Below are 19453 nucleotides of genomic sequence, written 5' to 3' on the forward strand. Positions count from 1 at the left end.
TCATTGGAACTCTTGGGCCTAGCAGCTGGTTTACTGTACTTTTTCCGGAAAGCTGACCTGTCAACCATGCTGGCCACAGCCAGTGGATGGAGGACAAGCTTGACCCAAGGAAAGTATATCTGAGGGTTGGCCTGGGAACCATGAGTTGGTCTATCATAAGAAGTTTGCCAAAGATATATTAAGTATGAATTAAACCAGTAAGATTATCTTGCTGTTAGAGTGTCAATGTAAAAGAGTTAGAGAGAATCAACAATTGGAGGAAGACTAGAAATTGAGGATCATCAAGAGAAAAGCTAATTATCAGAATCTATGAGACAGAGGAAGCCACAGGTCAGTAGAAAATGTGGTAGCACATGAGGAAGAAAAGTGAGCAGTGCAAGGTTAGTCAGAAGCAACAGGAAGAGAAGAAATAGAAACAGGAAAGAGTTTATACTCTAGTAACAGACAGACATTAATCAAATAATCATATAGGTGAATGTAAAGTTGCAATTTAAATGAGTGCTGTAAGAATGTTATGTAGTGTTAGGAGAGACCATAGAGTTATGTGGTGTTAGATTGGACCAAGTCTGAGGAAGTCAGTAAATGATGACTGAGCTGAGATGTAAAGGATGGATGAATGTTAACAAGACAGAGAACCAGAGAAGAGAACTCCTGGCACAGGAAAGAGATGCAATAGTCCTGTGGCTTATAGAAAAATAGAATGGCTGAGAACCAGCAAGATGTGGTTGAGTATAGGGCAAGGCAAGACTGGAACAATGAGTAGACTGTCTAAAAATATCAGGAGTACAGGGATTGAGGGATCCAACACTGAATGGTTGGTAAGAGGAGGATAAGCTTAAAAGGGAGACAGACAGGAGCAATCAGGGTGGGAGAAAAGTCAGGAGATGAAATTGGAGTTATCAACATGGCAGTCATTGATAACCATTTCTCTGGGGTCCCAGGGTGGGACTTTGGTTTTAAAGAAACAGGTAGTTGCAACTATGGTTTACTTTAATTCATATGGGCTTTTAGATTCCTACCCACCTCATTAAAAAAGATAAGCCCATTCCCCTAAAATTTCAGATTTGCAACATGAATACAAGTAAGGGATATGGAAAAGTGTAGTACCATTTTCACAAATTTTGTTGCACAGACATATCCTCCTTTGTGTTTAAAAAAAAGAACTGTTTTGTAACATGCTGACGTTTCCCTTGGAAACTGTATGCATACAGAGAACAACCTATTTGAAAAACAGAACCAAGAATGAGAAAGGGAAATATTTGTCATAACTTTCAAAACAATTTTACCCATACATTGAGACTGTGTTTTAGGAAGATGAGAACATAAGGGGTAGTGGGACATTGTGGACCAGAGAAGGACAAAGAAGAAAGGCTGGAGTAAGACTTATTTTAAAGAAGGTGATTCAAATGAAGGCACAGTCTACATCCCATTCACCAAAATGTATTCCATCTGGTTTGTCCCCTTGTGTGTTCAGCTCTTTTTACTGATTGTTGTTTGCACAATGAATAAATGACTTAATCAAACTGGGTCTGATGATTGCTACACGATCCTCCTCAAAGACTAGAAGGATTTCCTGGCCTGGAAGTGCATGAATGACTTAAATTGCTTTTCCCAGTGGCATTATCTTTGCCCTTACCCATAATAACTTGTCCATCACTGGGTTGCCCAGCTCCTTAATTGGCCCTGTCTGTAAATCTATGCTAAAAGAAATACTGAAAGGTCTATTCTAAATAGAAAAGAAGCAGGATGCTACAGAAAGGAGAAAACCATAATTGGAAAGGTGATAACTCTAATGAATAACAACAAAATAAACATGAAGCTGTAAAAGAAGATATCTGCATCATTAAAGGTGGGAGAGGAGAGCAAAAAAATACAAAGTTTTTTTTGTTTTGTTTTTTTGTTTGTTTTTGTTGTTGTTGTTTTAGGTAAGATGGGTTTGGGCTCATATTATTATCTATTGAAAAGAAACAGATATAGTAAGGGGTTCATATATGTACAAAACAGGGTAACCACAAGCCAAAAACTTGCAATAGAGTCACAAAAACTAAAAAGAAACCAAGATAATACAAAGGAAAATTATCAAACCACAAAAAGAAAATAAAGAAACAAAGAGAAAATACCAAATCAGCTGCAAATCTGAGTTAAAAATCACAATAAAACACATCTATCAATAATTACTGTGTCAATTTACTAAATGTTCCAATCAAAAGACACAGAGTGGCAGACTAGATAATATAACAAGAACCTACAATATACTGCATACAAGTGACCCACTTTAGGGAGAAGGACACACATAGATTGGGAGTGAGAGGATGGAAAAACATATTCCATGCAAATGGAAATGACAAGAAAGCAGGAGTAGCAATACTGATTTCAGACAAAATAGACTTTAGAACAAAGGCCATAAAGGAATATAAATAAATACATTTACACTCGTTAACATATATGCACCCAATATAGGAGCACTTAAATACATAAAGCAAATACTAACAGATATAAAGAGAGAAATTGATGGGAATACAATCATTGTAGGAGACTTTAACATCCCATTAACATCACCGGACAGATCTTCCAGGCAGAAAATTAATAAAGCCACAGAGAAATTAAATGATACGATAGAACAATTAGACTTGGTTGATATTTTTAGATCATTACATCCCCCCAAAATAGAATATACATTCTTTTCAAGTGCATGTGGAACATTTTCTAGGATAGATCATGTATTCAGGCACAAAAGAAGCCTCGATAATTTTAAGAAGATAGGAATTATTTCAAGCATATTTTCTGAGTTGTGTCATGAAACTAGAAATCAACTACAGTGAAACAAAGGAGAAAAAAATGACAGCATGGAAATTAAACAACGTGCTACTAAAAAACCAATGGGTCAATGATGAAATCAAAGAAAAAATTTAAAAAATACTTTGAGACAAACAAAAATGAAAATGCAACCACAGAATCTATGGGATGCAGCAAAGGCAGTGATAAGAGGGAATACAGGCCTTCCCAAAAAAAGAAGAACAATCTCAAATAAACAATCTAATCTACCAGGCAAAAGGATTAGAAAAAGAAGAGAAAAAAAAAAAAAAGTCAGCAGACAGAAGAAAACAAGAAAAAAATCAATCAAACCAACAGCTGGTTTTTTGAAAGAGTAAACAAAATTGACAAATTTCTGCCCAAGCTCACAAAGAAGAGAAAAGAGAGAACACAAATAAACAAAATAAGAAAGGTAAATGGAGAAATTATAACCAATACCACAGAAATACAAAATATCACACAAGAATATTATGAAGAACTATATGGAAACAAAATGGGTAACCTTGAAGAAATGAACAAGTTTCTGGAAACATAAAGCCCACCAAGACTGAATCAAGAAGAAATGGACCACTTGAACAAACCAATCACTAGGAATGAAATCAAATTAATAATAAGAAACTTCCTTAGAAACAGAAGTCCAGGACCGGATGGCTTCACTGGGGAATTCTACCAAATATAAAAAGAAGAACTCATACCAGTCCTTCTCAAATTCTTCCAGAAAATTGAAAAGGAGAGAGTACTCCCAAACTCATTCTATGAAGCCACCATCACCCTGATACCAAAACCAAAGACACTAGCAAAAAAGAGAATTACAGACCAATATCACTTATGAACATAGATGGAAAAATTCTTAAAATATTAGCAAACAGAATCCAACAGCACATAAAGAAGATTATACACCATGATCAAGTTGGGTTCAACCCAGGTGCACAAGGATGCTTCAACATAAACAAACCAATCAATGTAATACACCACATCAACAAGAGAAAGGACAAAAACCACATAATCATCCCAATAGATGCAGAAAAAGCATCTGATAAAATTCAACACCCATTTATGATAAAAACTCTCAACAAAGTGGATATAGAGGGAACATATCTCAGCATAATAAAAGCTATTTATGACAAGCCTACAGCCAGCATAGTACTTAAAGGTGAAAAACTGAGTACATTCTCACTAAAATCTGGGACAAGACAAGTTTGCCCACCCTCAACACTTCTATTCAACATAGTCTTGGAAGATCTAGCCACAGCAATCAGGCAAGAAAAAGAAATAAAGAAGACCCAAATTAGAAAAGAAGAGGTAAAATTGTCACTATAAGCAGATGACATAACACTATAAATAGAAAACCCTAATTGCTCCATACAAAAACTACTAGAACTCATAAGAGAATTTGACAAGGTAGCAGGATACAAGATTAATATACAAAAATCAGTTGCATTTCTTTACACTAATGATGAATCAACAGGAAAAGAAAGTAAAGAAACAATCCCTTTTAAAATAGCACCCAAAGTAGTAAAATACTTAGGGATAAATCTAACCAAGGAGGTGAAAGTTTTACACATGGAGAACTACAAAACACTGATGAAGGAAATTAAAGAAGACTTTAAAAAATGGAAAGATATCCCATGCTCCTGGACTGGAAGAATCAATATTGTTAAAATGGTCATACTGCCCAAGGCAATCTACAGATTTAATGCAATCCCTAAATTACCCAGGACGTATTTCACAGAACTAGAACAAAGTATATTAAAATTCATATGGAATCCCAAAAGACCCAGAATTGCCAAAGCATTACTGAAGAAAAAGAATGAGGCTGGAGGAATAACCCTCCCAGTCTTCAGATAATACTACAGAGCCACAATAATCAAAATATGATATTGGTACAAAAACAGACATATGGACCAATGGAACAGAACAGAGAGCCCAGAAATGAACCCACAAACTTTGGTCAATTAGTCTTTGACAAAGGAGGCAAGAATATACAATGGAATAAAGACAGTCTCTTCAGCAAATGGTGTTGGGAAAACTGGACAGCAGCATGTAAATCAATGAAGCTAGAATACTCCCTTACACCATACACAAAAATCAACTCAAAATGGATCAAAGACTTAAAAATAAGACAAGATACAATAAACCTCCTAGAAGAAAATATAGGCAAAACGTTATCTGACATACATCTGAAAAATGTTGTCCTAGAGCAGTGTACCAAGCATTAGAAACAAAAGCAAAAATAAACAAATGAGACCTAATTAAACTTACAAGCCTCTGCACAGCAAAGGAAACCTTAAGCAAAACAAAACGACAACTTTCAGAATGGGAGAATATTTTTGCAGAAGATGAAACTGACAAGGGTGTGATCTCCAGTATATATAAACAGCCCATATGACTTAATAAGAAAAAAACAAACAACCCAATCTAAAAATGGGTGGAAGTCCTAAGCAAGCAATTCTCCAAGAAAGAAATACAAATGACCAATAGGCACATGAAAAACTGCTCAGCATCACTAATTATCAGAGAAGTACAAATCAAAACTACAATGAGGTATCACCTTACACAGAATGGCCATGATTCAAAAGTCCACAAATGATAAATGCTGGAGAGGCTGTGGAGAAAAGGGAACCCTCCTACACTGCTGGTGGGAATGCAGTTTGGTGCAGCCAGTGTGGAAAACTGTATGGAGGTTCCTCAAAAGACTAGGAATGGACTTACCATATGACCCAGGAATCCCACTCCTGGGCATATATCCAGAAGGAACCCTACTCCAAAATGACACCTACACCCCAATGTTCACAGCAGCACTATTTACGATAACCAAGACATGGAAACAGCCTAAATGTCCATCAACAGATGACTGGATAAAGAAGAAGTGGTATATTTATACAATGGAATACTATTCGACCATAAAAAATGACAACATAATGCTATTTGCAGCAACATGGATGTCCCTGGAGAATGTCATTCTAAGTGAAATAAGCCAGGAAAAGAAAGAAAAATACTGTATGAGATCACTTATATGTGGAATATAAAAAAAAAGACAAATAAACTTAAATTTAAAACAGAAACAGATTCACAGACATAGAATATAGATTTGTGCTTTTCGGGGGGCAGAGAGGAGGGAAGGGATAAACTGGGAGTTTGACATTTGCTGATAATGACTGGTACATAAAAAATAGATTAACAAGTTTATACTGTATATAGCACAGGGAAATATATTCAATATATTGTTGTAGCTCATGGTGATAAAGAATATGAAAATGAATACATGTATATTCATGTATGACTGAAGAATTGTGCAATTAACAGAACATTGTAAACTGACTATAACTCAGTTAAAAAAAAGAAGGTTCAGATCAATGAGAAGCACAAGTATCTTATTAGCAGTGATGAGCTCCCCAGTGGAATGGAGAAAACTGTTTGCAGTGGTTGCTGAAGGTGCAAATATGTTTACTGAGCACTGAAGCTCTCCCTTTTGATGTCCAGATTCCAAGGTTACAGCATGTTTTATTGTCACAGACACATGTTCTGAGGACTGTCCAGGCCACTCAGTCAGGCCCCTGTGGGATGCACACAGGGGCAGGAGCCATAGGGCCTGACATTGGGGGTGGACAACTGTCTGCATGGCTGGATTTCACACCCCTGCCTCCACCTCCCCACCCACCACTCAGATATACCATGGGGGCTAATCCACAAGGGAGGTGAGAATGGACACCACTTGTGAACCTACTATGAGCCAGGAGCTGTGCTTTGGGGCCCTTTTCACAGTTGAGGAAACCAAGGCTGGGAGATCATGACTGCATCTCCCAGCTGACCTGGACATTGCCCCCAGGTCTATCAAAGTCTTCTCTGCAAAAGAAGCTGGAAATTCCTTCCTGATAAGGTGTGAGTCCCATGATTCATGGATTCATACACTTCACAGGTGAAAAGCACTCACTATGTACCAGAGCCCACTGCCAAGGTGGAACAGAGGGTGAAAAACTTGTGGGGCTGTTTGAAAAGAAATAATCTAATAGAAGACAGTGCAGATATCTGATAACATTCACATGAGAAGAGCCAGAGGACAGCTCTAGACAGAGTTAGCAGGCCTGTCTCTTAGCAGTACTTCTCAAATACTTACAGAATGAGTGATAAGATTTGATGTGAATTTGCATTTACATAGAGAGCAGTATCTTAGGAAGTCACTTATTGAGGAATTTTACACATCGGATGGGGTACTTTGGGAGACCAGAAGGGAAACTTGCAAATTGGTAGTTCTTCCTCAGGGGAACACACAAAAGGCTTCTGGGAGTGTTACTTTATTTTTTTCCGGAATACTCACAGGAAGGCCCCCTGTAAAGAGGTTCTGTCCAGAAGGTCTGGAGTGTGGACCTTCTAAAAAAAGAAACCCCTGTGTAACTGGGGCTCTAAACCCCACTTTAGAACCACGACTTGAAGTCATAAATTATATTGTGGTGGGTTGATTCTATGAAGAAAATTAGGCTGATTCTAATAAAATATGCCAAGAAAATTTTGTCTAATTATCATTTATCCTTCATCACAGATCCATGTATCAGTTTCCACCTGCACTTTTCTCTTTTCTATGGAGGTGAGCAAGTCACTCTTCTCTGAGCCTTAATTTACTGATCTGTTCAATGAGGATGATAACAGTTGCTCCTCCTATTTCCCAGGACTTGGGGGAGGATGAAAAGATGAATAAATCTACTATTTCCAAGGAGCTTACAGACCAGAAATATTATTACCCATAATAATGACGGAAAGTAGAAAATTGAATTCCCTATGGAAGAAATGCTCTGGAGCTTTGGAGCAAAGACCTAGAGGTGGTAAGTTAACCCCTTGTGCACTTGGGGAGTTGGGAGCCCACTTGCCTAGAACATTTGGTTTACAGTAGTGAGAAAGATCAGTGGAACCAGACCCTGAGAGCTGCAGATGCTGACTGGAGAGTTGGTGGGGACCAGGGAGCCATGGCAGCATCACCAGCAGGACATGCCTTGTTCTGAGGGGGTTTAGGAAGAGGTTACACTGTGTAGTGCATGGACTGGGACAAGGAAGAAACTGGAGGTGGTGAGACAGGTAAGGGGGCCAGAGCAGCAGCATAAGCGTGGAAGGAAATGGGAGCCAGCATCTGCCGTGGGAACAAGGCAAAGCACAAGTCTTGGCTGAGTAATCTGGTCACCGGGTCCCCTGGAAGGGCTCTGAAAACAGCACAAATGAAAGTGGCCACTAGGAAGCCCCAGCAAGGCAGCACCTACAGGTCAACCCTCTGGTCTTCAAAGTATTTGCTGGGGACGGTGCCCTGATGAAGCCTCGGTGAGGGCGTGCAGGAAAGGACTGAGGGAGAGTCTCAGCAGACGGAAGATGTGACTGACACCCCCAACCTGTTTCTACTACAACAGCATCATGGCCAAGCCCACAAGGACTGTGAGCTACTTTTCTGGGTTCAAAATCAGCTCTGCCATCTTGAGCAAGGTATTTCATCCTTCTAAAACTCAGGTTCTTCAACTGTGAGGTGCGAATAATAACAATGACAACAATCATTAGAATACTGTTAAGAGGACTCAATATTAAGCACTCGGGAGAGTGTCTGGCCACAGTAAGTCCTTTATGAGTGTTGTAAAATTTAAAAAAATTATAAAATGGACTTTTATATACAATTTCATTTGAAAAAAAAATTGGTGTTTCAAAAATTTGGAAACCATTCATTTGAATTGGTTTTGCCCTCTGAGGCTTGGAGTTTCTCTCTAAGGCTGGGTCTCTGTGATCAGTGGAAGTGACCTGGGACACCTGCAGCCAATCTGGCTGTTCCTGTACCTTCCTCAGTTTGCTGGTTTGTTTTGGTGTGTAGGACATATCCTTTGATGTTTTCTTATCTCCCAGAATTAAGTGTTCACCAGAATAATTCTCATTCTGTTTTCAAGTTGAAGCATATTATCCCTAGACATTTGACTATATAACGCCTCCTCTTTTGTGAAAGTGCAATAAATTTTAGGGACATTAGCCAGCACCGAAGACCTAATCAGGTGAGCCCTGAGAAAGGACTAAGCTCTTCCTGCAGAAAAAGGTTCCAGTAGAGAGAAAGGGATGTGACATGGGGAGTCTCCACTGCTGGGTTTGAGGATGGTGGGGCTTCAGGTTAAGAAATTCAAGTCTCTATAAGCTGGGATGGGCCCCAGTTGACAGCTAACAAGGAGCAGGGACCTCAATTCTGCAGCCCTGGGACCTGAGTCCTCCCACAATCACATGAGCTTGGGAGAGAAGTTTGAGCTTCAGAATAGAGGGTAGTTTCTGACAGAGTGATTCACCCTGAATGACTCCAGACCCCAGGAGACTCAGAGATAGTAAATGGGTGTTGTGTTAAGCTGCTAAGTTTGTGGCAGTCTGTTCTGCAGAAACAGAGACCTAATACATTCTTTCTAGCCCAGAGCACACACAGAGCTTCTCCAGGCACAAATCCACCTGCTTAATCCTCCCCAGCTGTGGATGGTGGGGGAGATGGTTTCCTCTACAAACCTCTGTAGACAAGAGTGGGGCTGGGGCATGGCTGCTGCTGCATTTGGGGTTTTGCTGCTTAGCTGACAATGAACCTGTGGTGGGGAAACAGAGATCCAGCAACAGCAGCTCCCTTTAACCCTCAAAGATCCTACAGCTGGAATCATGTCCTTTCCTTGTCCATTGTACAGAACCAGCAGGGAATTCCATGTGGGTCAGGTCACAATGCCCTGACTCAGAGTCCGTCTACACAGAGGAAACACAATAGAAGAGAACACTTCTGTAGGACACGTATCCCTTTGCAGTGCCATCTAAAAGACAAACTGATTCTCTTTACACTCTTGCTGGGGAACTTTTTTAACGCCTCAAAATGAGTGCAGAATTCACTGATCTACCATAAAATTCTACCCTTGGCTAAACTTTTTAGATGAAGTAAATGAAGGGAGAGAATGTTACGGAATGTTTTTCGAGCCATTTCTGCACAACCAGACAAAATTCCCCTCCTAGTTGGGGTCCCGATGGTTGGTCATTCTGTGTTTCTGGGATTCACTCCAGTTGTCCCACAAGCTCATAAGCAGCAATAGAGCAGAGAGGCAATGCCTGTCTCTTTGCTTGCTAACCCCCACTGTAGGCCCCACACACACACACACAAAGACCAGGTAGAAGTCTTTACCCCCCAGCACAGGTGGTTAATCATGGACGGAGGAGCCCCTCAGTTGAAAGCCAGCAGAGTGTAGCACCTCAATCTGTTTAGCATTAGCTGTTGCTGAAATGCCAGTGGCCTGAAACCATTTAGAAAAGGGCCCTCTCCATGCCTTGTCTCCTTCTCTGCCTCCCTCTGCATCTACAACTGGTAACCAAGAGACAAAGCTATTTAGGGAGGAGCAACTCTGTCCTCCCTCAACGATGCTGTGAGCCTTGGATGCTGGGAGCCTCAGACAGCCCATTTGAGGTGGAATTCTATTTGGACTCCTCTGCTTCACTGAGGGACTTCAGAGGGATAGAACTAACAACATGGCTGAGTTTGGGGGGTGAGAGGTGGAAAGTGCTTGTAGGAAGTCAGGTTTGTGTCCTCTGAACTCTCCTCCAGGGTAGATGCTGAGAAGACCTTTAAAAGCTCCATGTCTAACAATCATAGTTTCATCTCCCTGATCAGTCCTCACTGTCTCTTCCCCACAGAGGTCCTGGGTGAAGAGTAACTTAGCAAGAACATCTGTGAGATAAGCTTGATGGTTCAGATGGAAAAATGTAGTTTGCAGCCCCAAACAGCTTGCTCTGCAGACGAGCATCATCTTAAGAGAGAAGTTTGCGAATAGATCTCATGTCAAATATAAACAGTAGGAAAGTGAGAAAATTCCACTCGGCAGAGTGAACTGCTGTCACCCAGTGTACTCCTTTCTTTCTTCTTTCAAAGCTCCAAATCTTCCCAGTTAGTCACTCCCATTTTTTTTTAAAGCTATTAAACTCAACTGTAGAAATATGTGTGTCCTGTTCCAGGGATCAGAGCAAAGATCCAAGGTCACAGCTGGAAGGCACGGGGGCCACTTCTCCAAGTCCACGTTGGGTTAGAAGCAGGGTCAATACCTCACCTGCAAATCTCATGATAAAATTTCACAAATGATCAAGTTGAAAGAAATAATCCAGACAAAATAATGCAACTAGGTGGCCTGCTTGTATTTTACAGTGAGAATGCATTATATTTTAGGTCTCACTCTTTTTTTATTCTTTTATCTTAATTTCCTCTCCAGAGGGTAAAGAAAGAAAAATGATTGAGGTTCATAAACTAATGAAGTTACTCAAAAGACCTTGTCATTTCATTCAACTCCTTCTCCTAATAGCTGGTTAAATAACAGAAATTTAAGCATTTGGGGAAAAAACTTTAATAAAATCCCAGAAATGGAACAGAATGAGTTATCTGGAGTGAACTCGCTCAAGTGGAGGTAACAACAGAGACACACCGCTTTTAGTGCTTCCCCAAGTAGATGAGATGCTTAAAGTGATGTTTAAACGGAATGATATTATCATGTAAATTCAGTCTCAATACGAAGTTGCTAGCTTTATTTTTCCACCTGGGCTCAGTTTTCTCTTGTGACTTTATTACTTTGATTAGTCACGTGCTGGGTGCTGACGAGATGAATATCAGAGGTTTGATATTTGTTAAGCCTCCTGGCCATCCTGCTAAAGTTCATGCAAGCTTGGGTCTCCATACTCCGACAGGCCAATCAAGCTTGTCCTTCACATTGAAAGTGGAGAATTGAGGCAGTTGTCTGGACAATATTGAGTTTGATTGATAAATTCTAAGGTGATGGAGAAAGGATGCCAGAAATACTACTTGTCTCATCTTATTGCAGCAATAAACCCAGAATACTATACTCAGAAAACAAATTAAATTAAAAAGATAAAACATCTCATTGTGTTCCATCCTGTCAAATTCCTGTATTTTTGAGGATACTGATAGCTAATTGCTTTATTTCCAGGAAGAATACAATTCATTATTCTGTCTTAATCTGACCTTATTTTTCCTCTACCTATACAATGTGCAGACACATCCCCCACCCTGCCACCCAGAAACTCCTTCCATTTAAGGGCAAAGAGGGACAAGCATGACTTTGAAGAAAAATAGAAAATTCTATTTTTTTTTTAACTTCATTGTTTAAGCACAGGAGCTTTTATAAGCAGTAATGAAGTTATAATCTACTGAAATTGGATACTATACATTAGGAATTGGAACTCTGTATTTATTTTCACTTGTAAGTGTATTTCCACCTCTCCAGGGAAACACTATTGGCTACTCAATTGTAAACAAATCAAGCACTCAGGCATATGATCACAAAGGGCGGTTTTGCAATTCACAAAGTTGATGATTATCCCATCAGACTCGGCCTGAAGTAACAGCAGGAAAAGTTGATTGAATCACAGGGATTATTATCCTACAGCACGTTTTCATGAGATAAGGAACGTATTAGCCACGGAGCGATCCTCTGTTTTTAGGTGGAGAGATGTTCATCACCTTTTCAGTGACTCTGATACAGGCTCAAGTTTCAGAAGCACGTTTCTACATGACGTAAAGGAAAAAGAGGGGCACGCTTTTGCAAGGGGAAATGTAAAGAGAGTAGAGGACAGAATTATGGCAAATGAAGACAGAGAAAAGGACCTAGCAGGAAAGGGGAGGAAGAACAGACAGAAATAAAAAACCAGAAAAGAGGAGCATCTTCCACAACTAAGGGAAGACTGTTCTCAAGGAGAGAGGAGGAGGTGGAGAGCTCAGTCAAGTCTGGCTGGAGGAGGACCAGCAGGGTAGGGTGTCAGCTTGGACCTCTGAGGGAGCAGACACATGGAGATGGGCAGAGGATGAGGGCTAATGGCTGAGTGGGGAGGATGAGGGAGAGTGGGCAGAATGGGCCACTCTTTTGAGAAGATTTGCAGCAACAGAACGGGTATGATTTGGTGGCCACTGAAACAGAAGAAGGGATAAGGGGAAGCTTTTTAGGATGAAGGAAATGAACAAGTTCATGGCTGAGCAAAAGGGTGGGTGCCTTTTGAAGGTGGGAAGGGAGAGAATCAAGAACAGATAAGTGCAGGGGATAAAGGTGGTTTACCTGCTGAGCTAAGAGGGAAAGAGGGGAGTCAATGAATATCTGGTGAGAACTTGTAAATTGTCAGGCTCTGTTCTCAGTGTAACGAACAAAATAGACAAAATGCTTGCTCTCCTGGAGTTTACAAACTAGTGAGGGAAACCAGAAACTAAGCAGATGCATATATTATCTGTCAGCTGCTCATAAATGGAAGACTGAAGCAAGGGAAAGAGTATTAGCGGGACAAGGAGGTGTGTACCATTAAGGATACAGCTGCCCCTCTCCTAAGGCTGATTCTGAGCAAAGAGGGGAGGACATTGAGGGAGTGGGCCACATGGGTGTTGGACTGACATGCTTTTCCAGAGTGGCCAGCAAGTGCAAAGGCCCTCTGTGGGAGCTGTTTCCCGAGTTCTAGGAAAAGTCAGGATGCCAGTTGCAGGGAGTGGACCAAGCAAGGGCAGGAGTGGTGGGAAACATGGAAACCACATCCCGAGAAGCCCTGAAGGGCTCAGTCTGGACTTTACACTGAGTAAGATGGGAAGTTCTGAGTGAAGAGGTTATATTGTCAGAGCTACATTTTTTAAAATATAACTTTGGCTTCTGTGTAGAGAACAAGTCAAGGGCAGGAGTGAGGAGACTGTTCAGGGGCTGCTTTAGGAATCCAGGGGAGAGCAGATGGAGGCCATGGTGGAGAAGGGGAGAGGTGGCCAGATTCCAGGAATATGCCAAAGGAAGTGCTGTAGGATTTGCTGGCGGAGTAGGTTTAAGACCTGAGAGACAGGAAGATTCCAGGATCTGTAAAAACTATTGGAAAAATTGGAGAAAGAAGGGGAGAAAGCAGATGAGCTAAAAGTAACAATAATTGTTCACCTTCATCAAGTGTTTACTTATGCATCAAGCATCAAGCATCAAGCTAAGTTCACCATATATATTACATCCCTTAATCTTCTCCCCACAACCCCAATTTATAAGCACCAAACTGAGGCTAGAAAGGGTAGGCAACTTGCCATTCATGGAACCAGTGTTGGGTAGGGGACTGGGCCCCAAGGTATGCACCTTAAACTCTTCTTAAGGTCCAAACTCTCTGAAAAGTGAATGTTTACCCCGAGTTGGGGAAAGGGAAAATAGGAACAGAGAGCCAAAATTGGGGATTCAAAAAGAATGTGGACTGATTAATTGAAAACCATGCATCAAAGATTTAAATATATAAAAGACAAATGCTGACAGTGCTTTCTTTAGGGGAGATGTTAGCATGGTTTGGTGCTCACCCTCTTGTGATTATTTGTGCCACATCTAGATGAAGAAAATGACTGAACTGCCACTTTCCTGGGTCTTTTCAAAAGTGACATCCATCCTTGAGGGGTCCCCGTGACCGAGGGATCCCTGCAGCTGCCACAACTGGTGTGGGCCTGACTCCCAGCTCCCTGCCCTATGAGATAAACGCCCCTCCATCTTTTTAGCATAAACACTGACCTGAAGTCGAGTGTATCTGCAAGATGGAAGTTGAGTTATGATGTATTTATTAAGCTTGGAAGTGGGTTTGACACTCAGAGGAATCCCAAATTAATTCAAGGCACAGTTCTTGCCATTGAGGATTTTCTCGTGTTGGTCTGGCTGGTGGACCCCCCAACATCCATTGGTTTGGAAGGACCAGGTCTCCACTTTGGGCTCAGTGTGCTGCATGGAGTGATGGCCATGAGACTCCTCAGGGCCTGTGTAAGGCACAGGCAGGTCGCTGCCCCTCGCTTATGTGCATTAACTCTGCCAGCAGCCTGGCTGCAGAGTGAGGGTGGCTGTTTGTGCATAAACACTGTAATTTCACTGGAACTGCTATTTCATCTTTGAACCTTGGCTTCAAAGGAACACTGACCTTATTCCTGTCGCTTGTCTTTCTTTGAAGCATACAGCTTTGCCTTGCAGATTAAAGTTAAGACATTCATCACGGAACAGATCCAGCCAACAGCTCCCCAAACTCAGCCCAAAACAAAGCCTCAAAAGGCTCCAATCACAGCTGCAGGGGAGAGGGTGGAAGCTGAAGGCTGGGGCTGGGCTCTGTCTCAGGTCCTGTAAGGCAGCTCTGGCTTGATATAGTGTGTCCATTTATGCTCTGGGCAACCTTGCCCTAAGAGTTGATGTCTCTGCAGAAACGGGTGAGTTAATGCAAAGCTCCCCGCCAATCCTATTTATCTTATTTAAAGCAGGCATCGTAGTTAATGAGGCCAGCATAGTCACTCACTGTCTGCCTTTGAACTCTTCAAAAGCCAAGTCAGGCTGAGCATCTGAAACTTGGCTGATGATTCTTGTCAGTTTCTTTCCTAACACTTTCTTTTGCTCATTCCTTTGAAAAGAAACTGTCCCATCTTTCCCCCGATTCTCCTCTCTTGACTCTAAGAGCACAGTCTGTGCACATAACCTTCTCTGTTGTTGATTTCTTTCCTCTCTTAAGATGGCAAGAAGAGTGAAGGGAAAAAATTAAAATGGGAAATTAAAAACAATAACCAAGCAATTCTTAATTATAAGGCTAAGAGAGAGAACCAAGGGAAGTATCTCCCACCAGAGAGGAAGAAAAATTGCTGATAGACAGCTATCAATGGACCTATGATCACATCTTTAAATGCAATTTTTCTGCAGTTCTTTTTTGATCAGATAAACAGAGTGAGTTCTGTCTGTGATGACGTGGTAAAGCAGTGCAGAGCCTTGAAGGAAATGATTGTCTAATTGGGTAAATTTTAATCAACTGATTCTGATAACATATACCCTGCAGGGCTTAAGAAAAAATGATATTTATTAAGACTTAGACAATTTTCAGAGTTACTTTTTTCTAGTTATTCATCTTTAAAATAAGACCAATGGATAATTCTGGTCAGTATAAGACAATTCACCTAACTTGCATTTTAGTTAAAGTCTCACATCGTTGTTTTCCATTAAGAAATGTATGAGGTCAAGATCATTAAGATGACCTTGTGAGAAGCCAGTGGTTACAGACCTGTTTTATCACACAAACTGACAGCTCCTGTGGGAATGGAGACAGCTCTATTTCCAGCTTCAGTTTTAAAAGGTTGAAAGATATCTGCTTATTCTTATCTATACATATCCCTTACTTTACCACCACCAATCCTGGAAATTCAGGTGGGCCCTACGGCTGGTTTTGGCCAAGGAACTGTAATCAAGGAGGTAAGTGTCACTTCCAGGCCGATGTTCTTTCTCTCTACCATGGAGACTTGGGGGCCATGTGGTGAGATGGCCAAGCCTCAAGCTAGCAGCAGCCTCAGTCACTTCCCACGGAGGGGCAGTGTGCAGAGAGGGGTCGACTTTGTATTAGATCTGGTGAGAGCAAGAAGTAAACCTTGGTTCAGTTAAGCCACTGAGATTGTCAGGGTTTATTTGTTACACTGGCCCACTATGACTCATACTCACTAATCCAGGCCTTTGAAGGAAATCTAGTCTTACTCCACTTCCAACAAAGGAATCCTTCCTGCAGCATTCTTGAGACCCCTTGAGAATAATACCAAGCAATGTAGCAAGCAATTATATAATGCTTACCATATATAAAATTTTCAGTCATAATGCATTTTATATGTCTTAATTTACCTAATCCTTACAAAAATCTTAACTCATGAATGATATTTTCCTCATTTTACAGCTGGAGGAACTGAAGCACAGAGAAGTAACTTGCTCAGGGTTGAACAGATAAGTTAAGTCATTTGCCTAAGGCCACACAGCAAATCAAGTAGTCTCCCAGGGATCCAGTCCAGGCAGCTGCCATTAGTTTATGCCCATAACCACTGTAACATGCAGTCTTCCTAGACTGGATTATCATTTCTTTTTCATGGGGACTATTCAATAAGACACAGAATCATAAAACCCAAAACAAGCCTTGGAAAAGGAAATTAGAGATCAATCCATCAATGCATTTTACCTGGAAGAACAAAATCGCCCTGTAAGCCATTTTCTTGCTTCAGTGAAAATGAAAGTTCTCACCTTTCTGTCCAACCCAGTGACCTAGGAAGCACTGGGGCTCAATAGAAAGGCTTTAAGGACTGTCACGTTGGAGGCAGGTAGAGACATGACTTCATCCAGACCAGCCCTGTTCTAATCGGTTTTATATAGTAGGCTTCTGGGTAAAATTCAGATGTGAACAAAGTATTCTGCTGCTTTAATGAGTTTGAAAAATGGTGGATCTCTCCATACTTCTGAAATAGCAGACTTGGACAGTTGTGCTAAACAAGGCAGAGCTTCATGTCATTTGGAGTTGGAGGGGTATGGATTTTACAGCCTAGTGGGCAGGTCTGGGGCCAGGGGGACTTGATTCCATAAATGCACTCACTAGATTGCCTATTCCTCACTGTCCCCCATGGTGATATGAAATACAAGCTCCATAAACTACCTGAAGGAAAGAAGGAGAGTTCCAAGAGCCTTTGATGAAATGATTTCTCAGAAAGAAGATAAAGCCCATTTGAGTTGAACAAACTAGACACCTTGGCTGTGGGGACCCAACATCAGAGAAATGGCTGGAAAATTATTATTGTGAGTTTTCTGTCCATGTGTCCTTCAATGGGCAGTGGGAGTTTCTTCTCCCCAATCCCTGGTTGGTAATGAATAAGTGAATGAATAGATGGATGGTGGGTAGATGAAAAATAATGAATAATGAATTGACTGATTTGTTCTTGGGGGAACACAAGCAACAGCCTCAACCAAGCACAGGCAAACACACACCAAGATTTGCTTCATTTTAACACAACTAATTAAACAAAATTATCCACATTTGCTGATCACGTTAAGAGGTGAATTAGAAAGCTTTCCCTGCTTTAAAAATCATCCCCCCACTTTTTTGTGCTGACAGCAGTTCTAGTACATTTCTGCTCCCTGTACTATTATATACCATGTACTGTTGATGCACACATGGCGTGTCTTACAAATTGGTTATGTCAAGACAAAAGTGTATATTTGAGAAAGGCAGAGTTTGATGGGGCAGAAGAGAGACAGAGCAAGGCCTAGGGAAAGAGTTCAGGGGAGGTGTGCTCACTGCAGACCTTCTTACCTTGTGTGGTCCCATCCAGTCCCATGATGAACTTGATTGACCTGATGATCTGCTCAGCTACTGGGGGGCTCATGGATGTAGCATATGCAGCACTGTGCGAGTGAACCCGTAAATAATCCACAAGGTCCTTTAATAAAGGAGGGCAATCCAAAAAGAAGGCAAATGAATCTCCATGTTGGTGGTGAGAATCACATCTAGTCCTGTCTCCATCCATCATAGCACAAGGCATTTGAGTCTTGAATGTGGTCTGCTTTTCAATGGGCATCACCAAACTGTTTATATTTCTATCCCTTCTTCTTGGTCTCACCCTTAAAAACCTAAAAGGTCTACAAAAATGGGATGCTGCAAAATTGGAGTTGAGGTCTGTAAGGCAAACCCAGATGTGTAAAGGGAAAATGGTTTCCTTAACATGTGTTTGGGTAGCTGGCCTATAGGAACACTGGGTTAGTATTCAGGAGTGTCCAGAGAATATGGGATGCGATTTTTGCCCTGAGCAGTCGATTGTGCCGATGGAGGGGTAATGGCAGGAAAAGTAGCAAGACATGTAAACTCATATATGCAGCGGGGCTAAGAGACTGCAGAGGATAGAGATGGGGTATGGCCATGGGAGTAGATAAGGGAGGCTCCAGTGAGAACCTGGAGTGAAGTCTCAAGGAAAGAAGGCAGATAAAGATAAAAAGAAAACTTCCAGGGGAGGGGAGTGGCAGAACTAAGAGATGAGAAATTAAAACCAGATTGGAAGTGAGGACCAGATGAGCTCTAGTTGTGCCCGGGCAGGAGAGAACTACTGGAATTTTCTTGCAACACCATTTGGAGTGCTGACCCCCTGCAGGATTCTGCTCTGTGCTGTGGTGGGCATGATTCTCCACCCACAGGCTTGGGCCCTGAGGCCAAACATAAGGTCCCAGGTAAGCCTGCTGAGAGCCCAAAGAAGCTCCAATAACCTAATTCTACCTAGTGGGGTGGGGCAAGGTGTCTCAGACCTGGCAACTGGAAGCCCTCAGCCCTAAGTGGGCAGACCATTTATCAGCCCACCTGCACTGGCCCATAGCCTGGGATCCTCAGGGTGTTCTGCATGAAAGCTAGTGGCCCATGACAGCTTTAAGTTAGCAGTAGGGTCTGCAAGGGATCAACCACCTTCTCTTCCAGGAAAATGAGGCAGCTAAGAATCCCACTTAAGTGTCTTCTCTGATCATCCCCTTGAAGATGAACTCGGGGGAGCTCTGCTATGGGAATGTTCACAGGCCACGTCCACTCCCACCTTTGTGCCTGGGACCATGCTGGCCTTTCACCTTTCTCTCTCTGGGGGTGTGCGTGTTGTAGTTGTTACCCAGGAATTTTATTCTTTTTACTTAAAAAAATTTAATTGAAGTACAGTCAGTTTAAAATGCTGTGTTTATTTCTGGTGCACAGCATAGTGATTCAGTTACATATATATATTCTTTTTCATTATAGGCTATTACAAGGTATTGCATATAGTTCCCTGTGCTTTATTCTAGGACCTTGCTATTTGTCTATTTTATATATAGTATTTAGT

The 19453-nt window shown here is 41.4% G+C and overlaps 1 protein-coding gene across 1 annotated transcript in view; it reads right to left on the reverse strand.

Annotated features, from left to right (window-relative positions):
• LOC105101171 (serine palmitoyltransferase 3) overlaps window positions 1–19453 on the reverse strand; it is a 136514-nt gene that overhangs the window by 12751 nt on the left and 104310 nt on the right. The window contains exon 9 of the mRNA XM_010994272.3: window positions 17917–18043. Coding sequence (XP_010992574.2) covers window positions 17917–18043 — 127 coding nt within the window. The remainder of the gene's footprint in view (window positions 1–17916; window positions 18044–19453) is intronic.

The sequence above is a fragment of the Camelus dromedarius genome, chromosome 18, assembly GCF_036321535.1.
Source record: "Camelus dromedarius isolate mCamDro1 chromosome 18, mCamDro1.pat, whole genome shotgun sequence".
Taxonomy (NCBI): Eukaryota; Metazoa; Chordata; class Mammalia; order Artiodactyla; family Camelidae; genus Camelus; species Camelus dromedarius.